The 20,145-nt window shown below is 44.3% G+C and overlaps 1 protein-coding gene across 1 annotated transcript; it reads right to left on the bottom strand.

Moving 5' to 3' along the window:
- Positions 1-2,667: 2,667 nt before the first annotated feature.
- On the bottom strand, positions 2,668-3,692 carry LOC4330386 (uncharacterized). The gene has a single exon (XM_015768349.3). It carries the CDS (start codon positions 3,574-3,576, stop codon positions 2,980-2,982), a length of 597 nt encoding a protein of 198 aa, XP_015623835.1. The 5' UTR covers positions 3,577-3,692; the 3' UTR covers positions 2,668-2,979.
- Positions 3,693-20,145: the final 16,453 nt, after the last annotated feature.

The following is a 20,145-nucleotide window of genomic DNA, read 5'->3' as shown; positions in this document are numbered from 1 at the left end:
TATCGATCCCTAAAGTACGCTTGCGTGCCGTGAAGGATGAATTCAACAATAGCAACCAATGGAAGTACCCGAACTCCTCGCATTACCCAGTTGTACACCTCTGCCAAATTGGTTGTCATTATGCCATACCGAGATCCATCGGTGTCGAACAATAGAGACCACTTCTCCTTAGGCTCATTCTCAATCCACTGTGTGAAATTTCTGATGGACGACCCTGACCTCCTTCTAAAAGTAGGTTACATTCTCCAGATCAAACTAAACTACATCTTACAATTAACACTACTGTCTATGTCTCAATTCATACTATTATATTCTATGCTCTGGATCTACACATATGTGCTGTGTGCTACAGATATGCTAAAATATATGGAACTAAAACTAAAACGCAACATATATACTCAAACATAACATATTAGTACAAATGCAAAAGATGTATGGGAGCAAACCTGTGATGAAGTGAGCGAACCAGCAGGGCTTCGCCGCTCCCCTTCTGCTGCCCTCCCCTCTCTCTCTTTCGTTTTTTTTTTGGATTTTGAGTGAATATAATGAAATTTCAGAGAGGGGGGACTGGGCTTTATAGGGGGGAGGCAAAAATCGCCCTCCCCAGGGCGGCAAGGGGGCCGCCTGCAAAATTCCATGCCCCCTCGCCGCCCATTTGCAGGCGGCCCCCCGCACAGTACAAAATCGCCTTAGCGGAGGGCGGCAAGGGGGCCGCCTGCAAATTTTGTTGACGGCCATCGCCCGAGAGCGAACGGCCGTCTGCCACGTCATTTTCGCCGCCCTCTGGGATGGCGATTTTTAAAAATCGCCCTCCCAGAGGGCGGTAGGCGACTACTTCCGTCAATTTTTAAAATGGAAAATTATTTTTGTAAAACTTTTAATAAAAAAAATTAAAAATAAAAAAAATTCCCAGCTTTTGTCTCCCAGCTGAAATAAATCGCACTGTTCTATTTAGTCATGGCACATGATCTGCACTAGTAGACCACTAGTGGGCAATGGTACCTGCTCCACGCTTGGCCCATGGTTTGTAGGGCCTTCGATATCGAGTGGAAACGGAAGGCTGATAGGATCGGACGGTGCCCGTGGGCTTTTTGCCGTACCACCACAGCCTTGGATGAGCAAGGCAAATAGCTAAATACTACGGGGGTGGCTAATGGGCGATCGATCGCTCGATCCCTATCCCCATATGGCCTATACACTCCTCTCCCCCTTCCTCCTTCCCTTCTCTTCCTACTACACCATAATTTTTTTTAAAAAAAACAAAGTTGGAAAAATTTATATATAGAAATACTATATATAAAAAATATTTGAATTCAAATTCAAATTTGAAACGGGTACGTAAACTTTTGACTTATAAACTTTGGGTCTATAAACTAATATTTGAATTTAAATTCAAATTTAAAACGGGTATGTAAACTTTTTGACTTATGAACTTTGGGTTTATAAACTTTATATGTATAGAAATACTATATATAAAAAATATTTGAATTCAAGTTCAAATTTGAACCAGATATAATTTAAATTCAAATTTGAATCAGGTATATAAACTTTTGACTTATAAACTTTGGGTCTATAAACTTTAGGTGTATAAATTTACTAAAATTAAAAAGTAATGCGGTGAAAAAAAAAAGAAACCACGTGGAGGACGGGGGATAGGACTTTCGAAATACTACTACCTTTGCTCAACGTGTTTTCTCCTCTCTAGTACTCCTGGAAGGAGGGTGTGCGTCGCGTGCACAAAAGCTGCATCGGTCCATTTTGCTTGCAGGGAGGGATCCAGGACCAGACGCCCCCGGCTGCGGTCAGTGGTCACTCGATGCATCTACCGTGGAGCGTCAGACATCTATCGTGGTTCTGTATAATGTCGCTGACACAATCATGCCTTTGTACCGGATTAACGAAAAGAAAAAAAAAGGAGAAAAAATAAAGAACTTAGGAGTATGAGGGTCAGAAGCCACTGTTTCCACCGAAACAAAACGCAGCCGCGTCGCGTCGATCACCCCGCAAGAATCCAGCCGCGGTGAGGGGAGCGTCACTTAGCCACATGGACAATCGGACACGCTTGAGATGACGGGGCGCCTACCGATCGGGAGAGGAGGTGGCCGGCGGCCGCGTCGTTCGGGATCCAGAGGGTTCCAAATCTCGGACGCTTGCGCCATTGCAGGGGCGAGACCGAGCCGAGCGTGCGTGTCCCACAAGCGACTGATTGGCGAACAGCTACCAACAGTAACACTACTGCTAGCGGTGGCGATCGAGCATTCGAGCCCTCGCATTCGCGAGAAATCACAATCTTTTCCCAGAGATTCCACGGACAAAGCTTCACCTGTTGCTTAATGATTACCGCATCAGTACTAACAGTTACCCCGATTTAGACGGGGAATTTTTGAAGCCTCGACATATAGAGTAGACACTAGAGTAGTATGCTCTACTGATCAAACCTCACGCTAATACTGCTATTTCTTCCAAGGTAGTCCTACTAGTACGCTTAGTACCAGACTAATACTAGCGCTGTCATGCTTAATTGCTGCAGGCAAACAAGGGATGGGCCTCACCTGTCAGTCAGTACACGGGGTTTCCACCGTCACTCCAACCTGAAAGAAAAACAAAGCACAAACTACACATTCCGTCAATGTCGAAAAAGAGATAAAAAAAGAACGCCTGGTGCAGTGCGGATCAAATCAGCGACCTTAAAATTCCCAATTTGATGTACACAGGCTACAACGTTTTCAAGCACGCTAAAAAGGAGCAAAAGCAACGAAGAGAACACCACTGGCAGGAGCATATGCACACATTACGCCCAAATCACAGGCTTTGGAGTTTGGTCTAATTTAATCATAAGATTAGCACGCGAAGCCACAAAAAGGCCAAAAGGAAAAATCTCCTGTAATCTCCCCCGTCTAGTTAATTAATTAATTTAGTCCTCTAAAGCAGCACACATCCCTACTGATCGCTTTTTCCGGCCATGCCGAGCCATCTCACTCATCCTCGCTCCGGCATGCTCGCCGACGATCTCCGGTGCCGGAACGCCTTGAGCGGGCTCGGGAAGTGCCACCCCCACCGCGCCTTCGCCGCCGCGGCCGCCGCTTTTGCCTCCACTACCGTCGCGGAGACCGAGCTCGACCTCGCGAGCCCCATCCCCCCCTCCTCCTCCTCGTCCTCCTCCGCCGCAGCAGCAACGCCGTCCTTGGCCGCGGGCTTCCAGAACGGCGGCCACCCCCAGACCCTCGCCTTCCGCCTCCCCCCGACCGCGCCGGCAGTGGCTGATGCGGTGGAGGCCGCCGCGAGGGAGGAGGACGCGGCGACGGACCGTGACCGCGCAATCCGGTGCTCCCGCTCGATGAGGGTGTGGACCCGGCCGACCGCTTCGCCGGACGCCGACGAGGAGGAGGACGGGGACGCGCACGTGCAGGGGCAGGGTCGCACGTGCGCGCAGTTGGGGCAGAGGCGGAGGAGCCTGTCGCGGAGGCAGTGCGGGCACACCCCGCCGCCGGATCTCGCCACCGGGTGCTTCCGGCACCGCCACTCGTCGCCGCCGCCGCCGCCGCCGACGGCGACCGCTGCCTTCTCGGCCTTCATCCCCCTCAGCCCCGCGCGTGCTGTTGGTTGCTGCGTCTCTCCCTCTCTTAACTCCGCTCCGCGCTTCTCAGAGAGAGAGAGGAGGCGTTACTCACAACGTCGCTGTAGAACGGAATGGAAATGGAATAGAGCGAGACGGAGGCCATAATGAAGGCGCCACCACCGGAGCTTACTACTAACGGCTTGTGGTTTCGCGAGCGCACCAAACCGGCACGTACTCCCGAGTTATTTACGAGTGTGCCATCCGTAGAGCTGGCGGCTAGCAGCTGAGGAATATGAAAAAGATCTTCTGCGAACACCGCACTCGTACAAAACAATGTACTCCCATAAAAAACCCTACTTTGAGGTACTCCCTCCGGATTCGGATCCTCTGCAGTAATGTAGAGGGTCACTATAGCTACACTAATATGTGAGGGGAACAGTGTTCTAATGCACACCACAGTCACGATTTACTGTAGCTACAGGGGATGAATGTACTGTAGCACCTCTGGTTAGTGCTGTAGCAGATTTACTGTAGCATCTCATCTGATCCATCCATCTTCTATCGGACGCTTCACAGTACTCCTAATGCCGGGCACTGTAGCTACCTCTGAAATTTCTCCTCTACAGTAGAGGATCCGAATTGACTCCCTCCGTCTCACGATATAAGAGCAAGTATAATAGTAGGCTATAAGCCGGCTAAATGCTGAGATGGAGGAGAAAAGAGAGGAGAGAGAGGACAAGCAGGCTATAAACTTACAGCCGGCTTGAACATAAGAACTAATAAACTCTGTGAGAAAGACAAGTGGGCCCTGTATTAATCGTAAAGAGCTAACTATTATATGAGTAGGCTAAGAGAAGGCTACAAAGAACCTTATAGCCAACAGGTTGGCTATATTATTATCTTTGCTCTAAGAGATTTTGAGTTTTTGCTTCCAACGTTTGACCACTTGTCTTATTTAATTTTTTTTGCAAATATAAAAAACGAAAAGTTGTGCTTAAAATACTGTGGATAATAAAGTAAGTCACAAATAAAATAAATAATAATTTTAAAAAAAATTAAATAAGACGAGTGATCAAACATTGTAAGCAAAAACACAAAATTCCTTATATTATGGGACGGAGGGAGTATGACATGCTTGGAGTAATACTATGAATTCGAAGATTTATGAAAATTATATATGATGAATTCGAAGATTTATAAAGTGTACTACTAATATGCAAATCCATTCACAGTGTCGCTGGACGCAGAGAATCCTGGCCACCGCGCTGAGAGATAAGGCTGCCGGCGCACGTGCGGGGTGGGAATGAGGCGTGTCGGGGTCAGTTACATGGGCCCCGCATGTCGGTCTTTTGTGACGGGACCGAGGCTGTTTGTTCTTTTTTCTCTTTCTCCATTCTCCATGCCCGCCCGTGTGGTGGACTGGTGGACGGACGACTCGCGGCTTTGCGAGGCGCGCACGCGCGGACCTGGCCTCACCGCGCCGGTTTTTGCCTGGTTGCAGCCGTACGGGACGACGAGGCATCGTGTCCGTCGTACACGGACGTACACGCCGTTGCTAGTCGCGTACTACTCGCGTGGATTGACTAGCGGGCGTGGCGCGGTGTCCACTACCGCCTGGCCCTCGGTTGTGGTTGTACTTGCACGTGTGGCTGACAACCTCCACGGTGTGGTGTAGCGTGCGCGCGTCGTTGGCTCTGCGTCTGGGGCTTTCGCTAGACGTCGGCCACTCGTGCAAACCGTGCACGTTTGCGACGAGCGCGTGTACACGTACGGTGCGCGGTTGCGTTTCGACCAGATATTCCATCGTTCCGCATCGTACATGGAACATGGAAAACGACGAGAGCAATTTGGCTATCGACGGCAACGGGAACGGGCACGGACAAAATTTTGCCATGTTATTTAATTACAGACCCGGGGGAGGAAGCGCATTGTTTTTCTCCCCCATAGGAAGGTAAAAAATGCACCGCCTGCTTCGACACCTGTAGTATATATTTTTCACCGTATTGCCAAGTTCGCAAGGAGTAGAAGCAAACATCTTTCGTTCTCAGATAATGGCCTATATATCGACTTGCTCTTCAGTGCTGGATCTTGCCTCCAAAACTATCCAGTTTGCTCCGAAAGGGAATAATCCCAAATCTTCTCCCGCAACACAGTACACCGGTACACCACCAAAGAGAGTGTACACTGTCGTTGATGCGGAGGGTTCAGTCCAAAACGTCGGCAGAGCGGAAGCCACAAAATCTTCCCTGCAATCCGTCGTGCCAGAAGCGCAGATTCAGACTTCACAAAGAACAAGAATGCGTCCCCAATTAAGCCACTCATCCTTTGTCACGACTCAGGAGTCACGACAATTTAAGTAGGAAAACGGATTCCCTTGTTGACAGCACATGAGCCACTAGGTCGATCAATTCACATCATCAGCAACGACACTCATTCTATCCTTGGAAAGGAATTCTGCCAGTTCAAAGAGACAAGCATGCAAATCCTTAACATGTTGCAGGTAGGCACAGCACCAGCAACTACCAACTAATTAATCAGCCAACCAAACACAGGCAACCACCGGTGGAGGGGTAGGCACAGTAGCGCGCAGGTGTCAGCCCATGGGCTGACGCCGCGGTATCATCTGCTATTGTAGAGAGCGGCGGCGTAGGCACGGTCCCCGCGGTAATCCTCGACGAGGGTAGGTGCCCGGTGCACCGCGCGGCACATGGCGACAGCGCTATATTCAAATCCGCCTAGACGGCGCAGCGTCCAGGCGTCCCGGCCGCGGCCGGTCGGCGTCAAATATCCACGCGACGGCGACGGGGATCGACTAGTCGAATCCCCGGCTGGCCGGCTCCCCATCATTCCCGATAGTTAATCAATCCCCTAATCTCCGCGTCACGTTGCTGCGTGTTACTAGGTGGTTTAATTAGCCGGTTAACTACCGGGGGATTCCATAATTAGGTAGCGATTAGACAATCCTTTAATTGTTATCCTCTCGACATTCCTAACGGTGGCTGATCATCCTTGATCAAGTTGCAGACAAAGAGGCCACAGGCCAGGGACAATCTAGCATATTGGGCTGGTATACCCTGGATAGCGAACGGGAAAATTTATCGACGAGATTCTCTGCCGCTGCTAATCCATGCCTATGAGCTTCAAGCACGGATCGACGAAACTGAAGATGCCGTATTTTACAAGACGATTTTCTGTTGCCACCGTGGTCTCCAGAGTTCAGGTCCCTGTACAGCAATAGTTCCAAACACAGGTCCCTGTTACCCTATACAACAATCGTCCCAAACACATGCCATTTCGCGTGGGTGTTTTGTTACACTAGTTAGGTGTCGGTGCGTTGCAACGGACAAAAACATATATCAATTTTAAATTACACCACGTGAAATTATGTTAATAATCATTGCGTGCAATTTTGTTGTAACAAAAACCTTAATATAAAATGAACAATTTTATATCACTTTTGGTTTCTTCTGTCTGGGGATTTATATTTACCTCTTTTAGTTCTCGGAGCGCGGAAGATTGTTCTAAAGGAAGGAACTACAACCAGGAAATAGTGAAATTAATCATAATTTGAAACACAATATTTTCACGTTGCCATTCAACAAAATCAGCAGTGCTGCTCTAATCGAACCTTCACATTCTAGGAGTACACGCACGCTTTTCCAATTAACATTTACTCCCTCCGTCCTAAAATAAAATATAAGAAGTTTTAGAGTTGAATATGATTATTAAGAAAGTAGGTAGAAGTAAGTGGTGGAGGGTTGTAATTGGATGAGTAGTGGAGGTAGGTGGGAAAAGTGAATAGTGAAGGTTTGTAATTGTTTGGGAAGAGAAAGTTGATGGAGAAGTTATGATATTTTGGAACAGGTCACGTTTGTTTAACGGTAGTTCCGAGTTCCTCAAAAATTTGAGGATGGAAAACTTTTAGTAAAGTGGCATATACAGGCTCATAAGAAACATACCTAGCTTTTTTTTTTGTCTTCTTATAACTAGAAAAAATAAAGTGTATGACACCCATAGTAGAAAAATAAAGTGCTGGACCTCCGTGTCGACGAGTTCGATTGCTGAACCGGAAAGACTATATGTCTTAAATAGTTGCCTTGGTGGTGAGGTTGATGTGCTTTCATGCCATCGGCCAGGGATCGATCCCTATGCACCGCACCATTTTCTCCTTTTAGGCATTAAATTGCAATTGGGCCACAACAATCCAAGTGGGCCTTACAAGGCCAGCCCATCTGCCTCTTGAACCGCCGGTTCAAAATAGCCCGCGTCACCGGTTTTCGTTCATCCGGTTTGTACCGGTTCAACTGCATGTGTGGTCTTTGAGTTAAACCGAACCGATGAGGGTGCTGGTTCTGGCTTTTTTCCGGTTCAACCGCCGGTCTGGTTCGGTTTTTTTACTAAGATGACACCTACACGGCGGTAGGAATTGGATTGCTATCTGCTATGATCACCACCTGTGAAAGAAATGTAGTGTAAACCACTTAGCGAAATGGTTCATAGGTGAACTTAACAACACATTCAACAGAAGTGCACATGTGAAAGTGAAACATCTAACGCATGAGTAAAAATTTCAGACATTATACAGTATAGTATTTTAAGCACAATAAATATTTTAAAACAATATGTGACTTTCCATGTTGTATCAATAGTAGCGGCATCAGAAATAAAACACCTAAGAGCATAATGAGCAGGAGATGCTTCCAGGTTGAAGCACTCCCTTTCCTAAACCACATATTAGATCCTTCCCAATCCTGGTAATCATGGACGAACATAAAATCAAAATTCCATAACGACAGCGCCTCATCAACCCAGAAATCTCCATGATAATTTGCACTTGGAAGATGATAGTATTATGGCAATCCACAATATCAGCACTTGAACCATAATATGAAAAAAAATATTTTAAGTGCAGTGTTATCCTGTGCTATACTGCACTTAAATATGGAAAAAGAAATAGCAGAACCAACCAACCAACAAATCCATATATTTTCTTGTTTGCTATCGTCTTCCTGCTCAATCTAGAGATCTCATTTTCAGTTTTGACAAGTAAAACTAAAAAAAAACATATCATGTAATGTTACGTGAACAAATAATACCCTATTGGCATTTCATCGAGCAGTACAAGAGGATGGGCACGAAGATACCTGTCCGGAGTAGTCAGGGCGGCGGGGTGGCGCCTGACGATGGTGAGGAGGAGGGATGACGTCGGTGGCAGTGGCTGGCGAATCTGAAGGTCGGGGCGGCAAGGGTGGATGGAGGAGGCAGCGACGCATAGGCGGAGCAAATCGAGGCGACAGTGGTCCGGAGGCGGAGAATGGTGGCGACGTGGGGCGTCGGTGGCACTTGAGGCAGAGTGGACAGTAGCGCATCATCGTCAACGGAGTTGGGCAGCGCGAGGGGGTGGCGGTTAGTGGAATCGGCAGCCGGTGATGGTGAGGGGATGGATGGTGTCGGTGGTGGCGGCTGACGAATTTGAAGGTCGGGGCGGCGAGGGTGGATAGAGGAGGCAGCGACGCATAGGCGGAGCAGATCGAGGCGACAGTGGTCCGGCGGCGGAGAACGGTGGCGATGTGGGGTGCCGGTGGCGCTTGAGGCAGAGTGGATAGCAGCGCATCATTGATGGAGGAGGTTGCGACGCGTGGGCTGAGGTGGTCTGGTGACGGAGTACAATAACGGCGAGGAGGAGATCGGGCGTGGAGCGGAGACGCACGACGAGGCGGAGATCAGGGGTTGAGCGGAGGAGACGTCCTCCCCTCGATCTGACAACGATGGCGTTGAGAGGGCTTCCTTGATCCGACGACGGTGACGCTCGATCCGATGATGCATGGGCACGGAGAAGGGGAGTTGGCGACATGCATTGCAAGCCACTGCAAAATGCGGGTGGTGGGGAGCTCGGAATTTGGGGAGGGGGACGCGTGGTGAGAGCGAGTACAAGAGCAGGCTATAAGTCAGTTGTAAACACATGCGGAAGAGAGAAGAAAAGAGATAGAAGGAAAACAGGCTGCAGATTTGTAGCCAGCTGCAGCGTGGAATCCAATACGTTGTGTGTGTATGAGAGGTGGGACCATATATTAATGGTGTAGTATATACTTATATGTAACTATTGTATAAATGAGCTATTAGATTGGCTACAGATAAATTGGAGTTGGTACTTGGCTATACTATTAAACTTGCTCTGAGTGAGAGGTGAGCGGGGCGGTGCGGTTGTAACGCCCCGCAATGATTAGAGGAAAAAGAAAAGGAGAGAAAGAAAAGGAGCAAGCTAGCTAGCAGCCCACAACAGCAAGCAGCAGGCCGGCTAGCCCAGCCCAACAGCAGCCCACAACAACAGCAGCAGAGTAGTAGTAGCAGCGCAGCAGGCAGAGCAGCGGCTCGCTACAGTACCTTCGCGGTACTGTAGCAAGTTTAATACCACTCGCTAGTTTGAGAAGGCAGAGAGCAGCTTATAAAGGAGGATAGCCCGGGGACTGTGAACTCCGATTCCGGAACGATTGTGATTGTGCAGGTCTATCAGGGTCGGCTTCACCATCATCATTATAGATTTTTTTAAGTAGTAAATATACACAGGGTATCTATCTATCTATCCAAGTGAAAAGTGAATCCTGCTTTGATCATATAATAAGCCACGTCATATGTTGAATAATGACCGTCCGATGCAACACAAATTCAATATGTACCGTTAGATATAGTCATGCTCTGTAAAAAAGATGGGTCAACAATAGCCTTCCAAGAATCACCGTCAAATCCACATCTCGCTAGAAACACCTGGAGCAAAGAGTGAGGTCTTGACTCTTGACGAGCACTTCCCGAGAAAAAAATATGAATTACTCCCTCCGTCCCATAATATAAGGGATTTTAAGTTTTTGCTTGCACTCATCTTATTTAAAAAATTTTGGAATTATTATTTATTTTTTTTTGACTTACTTTATCATCTAAAGTACTTTAAGCACAAAATTTCATTTTTTTATATTTGCACAAATTTTTTAATAAGACGAGTGGTCAAATAGTGCAGACAAACACTCAAAATCCCTTATATTATGGGACGGAGGGAGTAGCTAGGAAATTAGAAAAACATATTCCCTCCAGACACAATCAATCATCCTATTATCAAAATGTCGATATGGGGTACCCGTAAACCGGATATAGAGGGTATTGGGGTACGCTGGTACGAGGATCTACGTAGTACGACATCAAGCAAATAAAAGACAATGATTATACTGGTTCAGGTCCCTTGATAGGTAATAGCCCTAATCCAGTTGATATAGGATTATATGGTGGAAGTCACAGATTACAAAGGGAATATGGAACTCGATGATACCGACGAGACCGTAGTCGAGTTGGTTCGACTAGATCACCCGGCGACTTGGCTCCTGCTAGAGGTGGACAAAAAGCTTGGGCTCGTGAGCTCGGCTCAGGCTTGGCTCGGGCTCACATAGCTCGGCTCGGCTTGAAAGCCAAACGAGCCAAGCCCAAGCCTCCTTCCTAGCTCGTTTCCGAACGAGCCAAGCCCGAGCCGGCTCACGAGCCGCTCGTGAGCTCGCTTGGCTCAGTACAATAGTGTCATATGCAAAAGTTTTACACCTTTTCTAACTATTTATTTGTTAAAAATGATAATTTTGATTGTCATATTATCTATTTATGTGTTGTGATGACATATTAAAGAAAAATATCACTTTATTACACATTCTATGTGGTAAAATGTTGCTTCATTTCTCTTAGACCTGCTTGAAATTTACTTGATGCCAGGCTCGCGAGCCAGCTCGAGCTAGCTCGAGCCCATAAACGAGCCGAGCAGAGCCTTTTAGCTCATTGTTTGTAGCGAGCCAAGCCAAGCCAAGCTTCCCTTGCACCAAGCTTTCATGAGTCGAGCCAAGCCAGGCTCGGCTCGGCTTGTTTCCACCCCTAGCTCCTGCCGGCTTCGACTTCGTAGGCTGTGGTGGTTGTGTTGGTGATGAGATTCGATGTCTTAGGTCCTCCCCGGGGGTCCCTTTTATACCGCGGGTTAGTCGATCTCCAAGTAGAACTCGCAGATATCGGACCCCACACAATATAGTAACGACCTAGTTCTGTCCGAGTAGGACTCCTTCCATCCGTGGACTCCGTTTCTATTACGTGATGGATTTCCTTAATGTATACAGGAAACATCCGTATACGCGCAGGTATACCGTATCAACATACAACATATATCCAAGGGTAGAGGGTATACCTTATCCGTAACCCTGACACAAAATAAAAAAACAGAATTGATCGTCACATAACACGAGGAGCAAGCGAAATTCCTATTTTCTCATGTGCATAGTTTAGTAATTGTAGTGACCTGAGTAGTATCCAATATTCTAAGTTTAAATCTTTATAGGAGTAAATTTTAGATTAGATTATTTGCGGGGCTAATTTCTCAATTCAAATGGCTCCATATATTGGTTGGATGTAGAGCCGATTAAAAAATAACCTTCTCTGAAAAAAGTGCAATCAAGAATTTAGTGATGAGAGATTACTTGTTACATGCTTGCATATGATTTGAATGCACAATAATTATTGGTTGATTAGTTTGTCATTTGGCATGTGCGGTCAGCGTGCATACGTGGGCCATCCAACCGAGATTACGGCGTTGTGGTCTCTCAATTTATTTTTTCCGTAGTATATTACTAAACAAACATAATGTGATGATCAATTGTCAATGGAGGGGTACTCTAGAAAAATAATATCGTGGGCATCCCTATCTCCCCCGTTATTACCATCCGCCTTACACAACGGAACTAATAGATGGGCAGATGGCAATAGCCAACAGATCATCACTGAGAACCGATGGAGTCACAAAGGGAAGCTTGCCAACACACGCGAAGGAGGTTGATATCGTTGGTCGTTGCCTAGATTTGATAAGATTTGGCACCTGAAGCTTTAGGACTCAAAAGATCAAGATGGCCAACGTATGCCAGCGGCTGCACACCAAGGAGGAAGGCATCAGAATTTTAACTCATAGGAATAATAAAAGTGAAGGAATATGAGTATGTACACATAATTCATAGGACTTTTTAAGAGGTTTTTCTATACCTCATTCATATAAATCGAACTAGCTGGGTGGCCCGCTCACTTGCACGGCTAGCACCTAAACAAAATCATATATTTTTTTAGTATGATTTTACTTTAAATTTGTTAAATAGTTATCCCCGTATCATCCCCGTATTTCTAACTATATAGTTTTTAAAAGTCACACCAGCTGCTACCCCTTACTTCTGTCATATCTTCTTTATTTGCTTGCTCGGTCTACCACTATTTCTATTCATTCTCCTTGAAACCTTTAAAAATTGGATCTGTTTTTTGAGTTTATTATCTCATTGGGTTTCGTTCATTGAAACCTTTAAAAATTGGATTTGTTTTTTGAGTTTATTATCTCGTTGGGTTTCGTTTTTATAATTTCTGGAAGTCTTGTCAAACACTACCATTATACTCCTCTACGGCCCGTCAAATGTCTTTTCTCTTTATTGTCATTGGGATTTTACAAATCGAACATAATTATCGTTCGAGTTCATTTTTTTTACTTTTTATAAGTCCCGCCAAACCGTCAGCGGTTTTGCCATTGTACTCTTTATGGCTCGCCCGCTGTCTCCTTTTTTTATTGTCATTAAGATTTTAAAATCAAACATGATTATCATTGTATTTTTTTACTTTTTAGAAGTTTCGTACCTTTAAAAATTGGACCCTGTAGTTTTAAAATTTATTGTCTTGTTGGGTTTTATTTTTTATAATTTTTAGAAGTCACGTCAAACGATGCCACTATACTCCTCTACGACCCATCCGACGCCTACTCTTTATTATCATTGGGATTCGAAAAATCGAACATAACTATCGTTGGAATTCTTTTTTATTTTCTAGAAATCCCGCCAACCGTCGGCGGCTCTGCAACTATACTCCTATACACCCCGCCTACTGCTTCTCCTTTTTATTATCATTGAGATTTTAAAAATCGAATATGATTATCGATGGGGTTTATTTTTTTTACTTTCTAAAAGTCCCGGCAACCGCCTTACCCGTTTGCTTCACGGCCTACCGATGGTTGGTGGGACATCTTGAAAGTAAAATATGAATTCCAACGATAGTTTTGTTCAATTATTAAAATGCTAATGACAATAAAGATTAAGCGGCAGATGGGTCATAGAGGAGTATATTGGCAGCATTTGACGGGATTTCTAAAGATTCTATTTGGTGTATTACTAACAGTTTTTATATGTCGAATCAACCGCCACCACTCTACTCTTTTATAGGCTTGTTATTTAATTTATCTCACCGTGTGTTTTAGATGGTCTCTTTTTTAATAATCTTTATTTTTATCACCAATTTTAGTTATTTATAAATTGTATTCTATTTTAAATCTTTTTTCTTTTTCTTTTTCTAATTTCAGAATTTTTTTTAAAAAATATTTAATACCGTATAGTGTTATTTTAATATTTTTATTTTTCATTTTTGAATTTCAGTTGTTTCAAAATTGTATTCCTACTTAAACTCTCTTTTAATTTTTCTAATTTTGGATATTATTTTATTTTTTATTCTGAATTTTAATTAATCTCGTATTGGGTTCTTATATGGATTCTTCTTTAAATATTGCTTTTTTTAATTCTGAATTTTAGTTGATTTTAAATTGTATTCCTACTTGAACTCTCCTTTTATTTTTGCTATTTTCAGATTTTATTTTTATTTTTATTTCGAATATTAACTAATCTCGTATTGGGTTATTATATGGACTCTTTTATCAATATTCCTTATTTTTAATTTCTAATTTCAGTTATTTTTAAATTATATTCCTATTTAGACTCGTTTTATTTCCTAATTTCGTATTTTATTTTATTTTTATTTTGAATTTTGATTAATCTCGTATTGGGTTTTTATATGGACACTTCTTTCAATATTGCTTTATTTTAATTCCGAATTTCAGATATTTTTGAATTGAATTTCTAATTGGACTCTTCTTTTCTTTTTCTCTGATTAATGTGAGAATTTATAGCCCTACAGCGAACATGATGTCTTCTTTTAAGGCTGTTTTAATAATATAATAGATAGATAGATAGATAGATGATACTCGTAGAAATCTAATTGATTGTTTTTCTTCACGAAGGAAGAGCATGCAGGAGCGCATGTGGAGTCCGGATTGAGGACGTGTGAGTACCGAGGCGATATTTGCTTTTGGCTTTGTCGAAGAGGCCTAGAGAAGACGCCTGTTTTTTTTTTTAAACTCCAGCAAAATGATAAACGTGCGCGGTATTCCCAGCAAAAAACCGGCAAAAAGATATGTATGGCCAGGGCTGGCGAAACATGGGAAAAAAGCAATGTTCGCCTAAACGACCGCCTAGCATGTCTAGACGGTGATTAATCGCTAGTCGACGATAATTTGTCCAGTTTACACCCTAGGCAGTGAATTAGTCGATTTACCGTCTAGACGGTACTAGTCAGTCCTAGGCGGCCTGGACGGCCTGGACAGGACTGTGCCTAGGCGCAATTAGACAACGGGACAGTGCGTCTAGGCAGTGACTAGGCGAAAGAAATCAAAATTTGGGCGTGATAAAATTTAGAAGCGCCACGCGGGACCGACTCGGTATAAAAGGGGATTTAGGTTGCCTTATTTGAGAGCCTAGAGAGAGAGCGCAATCCCTGCCTACCCCTTTTTCACACCGCCACGAGAGACGGCTCCGTCGCTGCGCCCATCGATTTTCCACCGCGCCGCTACGTTATTCCCTCTCCTCCTCTGCTGCTCCACGTTCTTCCCCCTCCTTTGCTGCTCCTGCTCTCCATCTCATCCTTCATCCTTGCCATCAATGGAAGGTGACAAACACACCGATTGAAGCAGTCAAGCACGGCACCACTCAAGCAGCCTACGCCAACCCTAGATCAGGCCATCAGGGGATCAGGCTCCCCTCCACCACCTTACCTCCTCTGTTCTTCCAGTTCTAGATAATTTTTTCTTCCTCTCTCTTAGCTCCAGCCCCTCAGATCTATAAAGTTATGGTTTATGAATTGTGATGTGCATGTACAGTGGCTATACTGATGTGTTCGCTATCCCTATATATTTGTACTAAACCCAATGCTTCGTGTGCAGTGTCAATTCGTTGTATGGACTTGATGATTTCTGAACTTAACTATGATTTATGATATTTGTCTAAATGCCTATATTTACCGAGTACCAAATGTCTAGAATCAGTATTTTTGTGTGAAAGAGATAGATAAAATGTCTAATTCGCCTAATCCGTCTAGTCGCCACCTAATCAGCCTAGTCGCTAGTCAGTAGGTGGCCGTCCGACTAGCGTTTAGCGAGAGGTGAACACTGAAAAAAGAGGCTTTGAGAACTCAGGGCATGCCCAACGCGAGTACGTGGAGCGTACCCCTAGGCGCACATGTCAGACGCGGGGCCAAAAAGTGGCGAGGACCACGCGCCTGCGAGGAGGTTCGAACCCTCTGATCGCTCCGCGCACCCTCACGCGAGGCGCCGCTCTGAGGCTAGGTTTAGGCTGTGGCACCGCGTTGTGTAGCATGAAGCACCTGTGCAATTAATCTATTGTGCAGCTTTAATTTGAAAAGGGTATATCTGAAGGTATTGCTTCCATTGGGGGGATGAGATCGTTTTTGTGGCTTTGGCCCACATAGCAACCGAGGGTATGGCCTGCGTTGGGCATGCCTCATGGGCATATAAGACAGGGTAAGGCTAATAGGTGGGTGATCACCCGCCCGCCCCTTCCCTATACGCTCCGTCGCTCCCTCCTCCTCTTCTCTTCTTATTACACAATAAATATTTGAATTCAAATTCAAAACTGAAACGGGTATGTAAACTTTTAACTTATAAACTTTGGGTCTATAAACTAATATTTGAATTCAAATTCAAATTTGAATCGGGCATGTAAACTTTTGACTTATAAACTTTGTGTCTATAAACTTTAGGTGTATAAACTTTAAATGTATAGAAATACTATATATAAAAAAATATTTGAATTCAAATTCAAATTTGAATCAGATATAATTCAAATTCAAATTTGAATCGGGTATGTAAACTTTTGACTTATAAACTTTGGGTCTATGAACTTTAGGTGTATAAACTTTAGATGTATAGAAATACTATATATAAAAAATATTTGAATTCAAATTCAAATTTGAATCGGATACATTTCAAATTCAAATTTGAATAGGGTATATAAACTTTTGACTTATAAACTTTGGGTCTATAAACTTTAGATGTATAGAAATACTATATATAAAAAATATTTGAATCCAAATTTGAATCGGATATATAAACTTTTAATTTATAAACTTTAGATGTGTAAATTTGAGGTGTACAAACTTTAGGTGCATAAATTTATTAAAATAGGAAAGTAATGTGGTGAAAAAAAAAAATAAAAACATGTGGAGGGAGGGGATCCGAATCTGATCGTGATCGCCCCTGGCGATTGACCGCCAGGTAGCAATCTCGTCGTATAGATTTGTTTGTTGGTTCTGCAATGAATCTAGTCGACTATAAAAGGAACCTGTAGCCTACCGATGGCATGAAGAATGACTTATTTCGGAATCTTTTTAGGCATTAATGAAGGTAAGGCCGTAAGGGTGAACATCGCTCACGATCAGGTGTATCGTCTCTATTCTTTTTTAGATTAGGCGTGTTACACGGTTACACCTGATCACTGACATGTTATCTTTGTAAAAGAAAAAAAAATATTGACCAAACTCATCATTCCATCTACCGTGGTTGCAAGCCTGCAAGGCCCCCGGCACACAAGTTTACAGCAGGTTGCATGAATTCTGAAACAAACGGCAGAGCTCAGAATATCAGTATACCACATCCGCTTCATTTCTTCCTACCTGCAGCCGAGAGCAACCAAAGCAAACCCGCCGTTGTGTGATTGTGTCAGCTAACCACGAAGAAAGCAGCAATTTTTTTTTATCAAAGGGCAAACACCCTCCATTTCCATTAAAGAAATGTGCACTACAAAACATTGAAAAAGAGTCTTACAACCTGTAAAGGAAGGAAAAACAATAAATTTAAAAAACCCAAAAAGGGAAAAAACGAATAGATACTCCAAAGATCAGGACCAACCTAATCCAGGTGTCAACCAGGTGCCAACTCCATGGTAGAATACCAATTTCTGGAGCAATCAATCATGAATCCCGTCACCTCGGTTCGCCTGTTTAAGCCTCAGCCATCCACAGCAGCGGGGTGCGCATGTCATAGAAAAAACCACTTCCCAGGTTGTTTTTAATTCCTCCAGGCCGAAACGCTAACGCAATGCGGCCGGCACTAGGATTACGACTCTGTACTAAAATATTTGTGATAAACTTGCACCACCCAATGATTTTCAGGCTTAAAACAAAGCGTCGGTTTTGTCGTCCTCGCGCGACCGTTTCCGCGTTGCTCGGCAGCCGCCATGGGAAGCAGCAGCACGCAACGCCTGAAAATTCCAAGCCTATTTATATCGAGTGATTGCCCTTGCCTGTACGATACAGTACAGTACTGAAACTGATGACCATATCATAGAATCTGCACTGCACATACAGCCACATACCGAAATGTTAAGAGCCTCTGATCAGCTAGTGAACGAAATGGGGATGGAAATGGAGCAGCATTTCACTTCGCAATGACACGGTGCCTCTCTCACGGGGTGTCCGTAATAGGAGTAGTAACGTAATCTGATGCAGCCATGTGCCAGAATTCGGTAGAGCCATGAAAGCTCGTCTTTTTAGGTGGATCCTTCGGGTTGGACGCAGAGAGAGGACGAAGACCTTTCTTGTCTCTAGATGATTGCGGAATGACTTAGCGCCGGAGGAATATGGGGGGTGTTTGGATACCCGACTTTTGTCACTAATTTAGAATATTAAATATAGAATACTTACAATACTAATTACATAGATAGAGGCTAGTTCGAGAGACAAATCTATTAAACCTAATTAATCTATGATTAGTACATATTTACCGTAACACTATATTGTCAAATCAAGGACTAATTAGGTTTAATAGATTCGCCTCGCAAATTAACCTCTATCTGTATAATTAGTCTATGTTTAATAATCTAAATTAGTGTTTGATGTGATAGGGCTAAAATTTAGTCAGGTTATCCAAACACCTCTCCGGAACTGGAGCCACAAGCGCTGTGCGGCAATGGCTGTATCAAGAGCAGATGAGATGCAATGCACGCGGCACGCCTTGAAAAATTCGGCCTTTGTGCCAGAGCTGGCCTCTCGCTTTTGAGGTGTCTCCCGAACTGGAGATGCCAATATGCCAACCCACTGAAAGCAGATCAGGGGTGTGTGGTCTATAAGCTCATCACTATACTAAGATTCAGTGGATTGAGGTGACTGCCAACAGTTCAGAAACAGGAGTGCTCATTTTATTTGTCTTAATAAGTTCGGCCAACTGTACAAGGTAACATAATTAGGTCAAAATCTGCGTCTGAATTATTGGCGCATTGGGCAGATTATGCGCGATCTCTCGACGAAATGCTTACTTGAACCCGTGAATCAAGGGGACGGCCAAGAATCCAGGAGTGCAGAAAATCGTTAACAGAAAACCTGACGGCCATGTGTCATGGACTCATGGGCGGCGTGATGGTTCAACTGTTGAAGCAACGTACTACGCCGCTGTGTCTATCGCAGCAGACTGGCTGAACTCAAATGGGAAACCTGATTGCTGAAACAAAAATTCATGTCAACGCTTGCTTGTTCGTTTCTACGACTTGGGGACCCACTCAGCTAATATTATATACTGCGGGTAATCGTCTTACTAACATGTAAATCTTAATTTGTTCGTCATTATCTGCTAAGAGATTACGACTGGCTCCAAGGAGACGATGCGACGTATAACCGCTGCAAGACTAATCAATATGCCGTATTTCTGACTTTATCTTTAACCTGGTTACTGATTATTCACATGATCTCACACATCAATATCCCATGGGCCCACACACGATTCTTCCCACATGAAAATGGAGGTGAACTGGGGTTGGAAAAAAAATTCGGACGAACAGTCCACAAAACGTGTGCTCAGATGCTAATCTAATCGATATATAGTACAATTCGGTGTGTGACTGTGTGCACAGTTCCAAGTACCAGCCAGGAATTGCCGAAATGCAGTAGCACGCACAATGGTTCAGATGGCGTTACAGGAGTGGGTGACCAAACCACAAACCGAACGCCCTACGATTGCCAGAAAATCTGTAGCATCACCTGCCGAATTATTGATGCCATGGTTCTACCGGTTTGTAGGTTTCAAAACGGCAAAATGAAATGGCTTTACAAAACGGCAAATGAAATTATGCAGTAGGCCACCAGAAAAAAGGCATCCTGATTCCAGTAGGCCGTCGAGGCTTCTCGCCGATGTGCTCTGCTCCGTCCAAAAAGATATCGTAGTGTATGGCAGCGTACGCACGCACGGCTAAGGTTGCATCTGATCCCCCTCTTGATCCACTTGGGGAAGACTAATGTGGGATGCCAAAGGTGGCAGGCACATTAGTATTTGTGGTGGTAATGGCGTAGTTAGTGGTAACTTTTCCCCTTTTCACTTTTCGGGTAGAAACGTGCGCCTAATGTTTTTTCCCCACCATTCATGTGGGAAGCTG

This window comes from Oryza sativa, chromosome 2 (genome assembly GCF_034140825.1).
Source record: "Oryza sativa Japonica Group chromosome 2, ASM3414082v1".
Classification (NCBI taxonomy): Eukaryota; Viridiplantae; Streptophyta; class Magnoliopsida; order Poales; family Poaceae; genus Oryza; species Oryza sativa.
The sequence above is the reverse complement of the archived record's forward strand: the minus strand, read 5'-3'. Positions and strand labels throughout refer to the sequence as shown.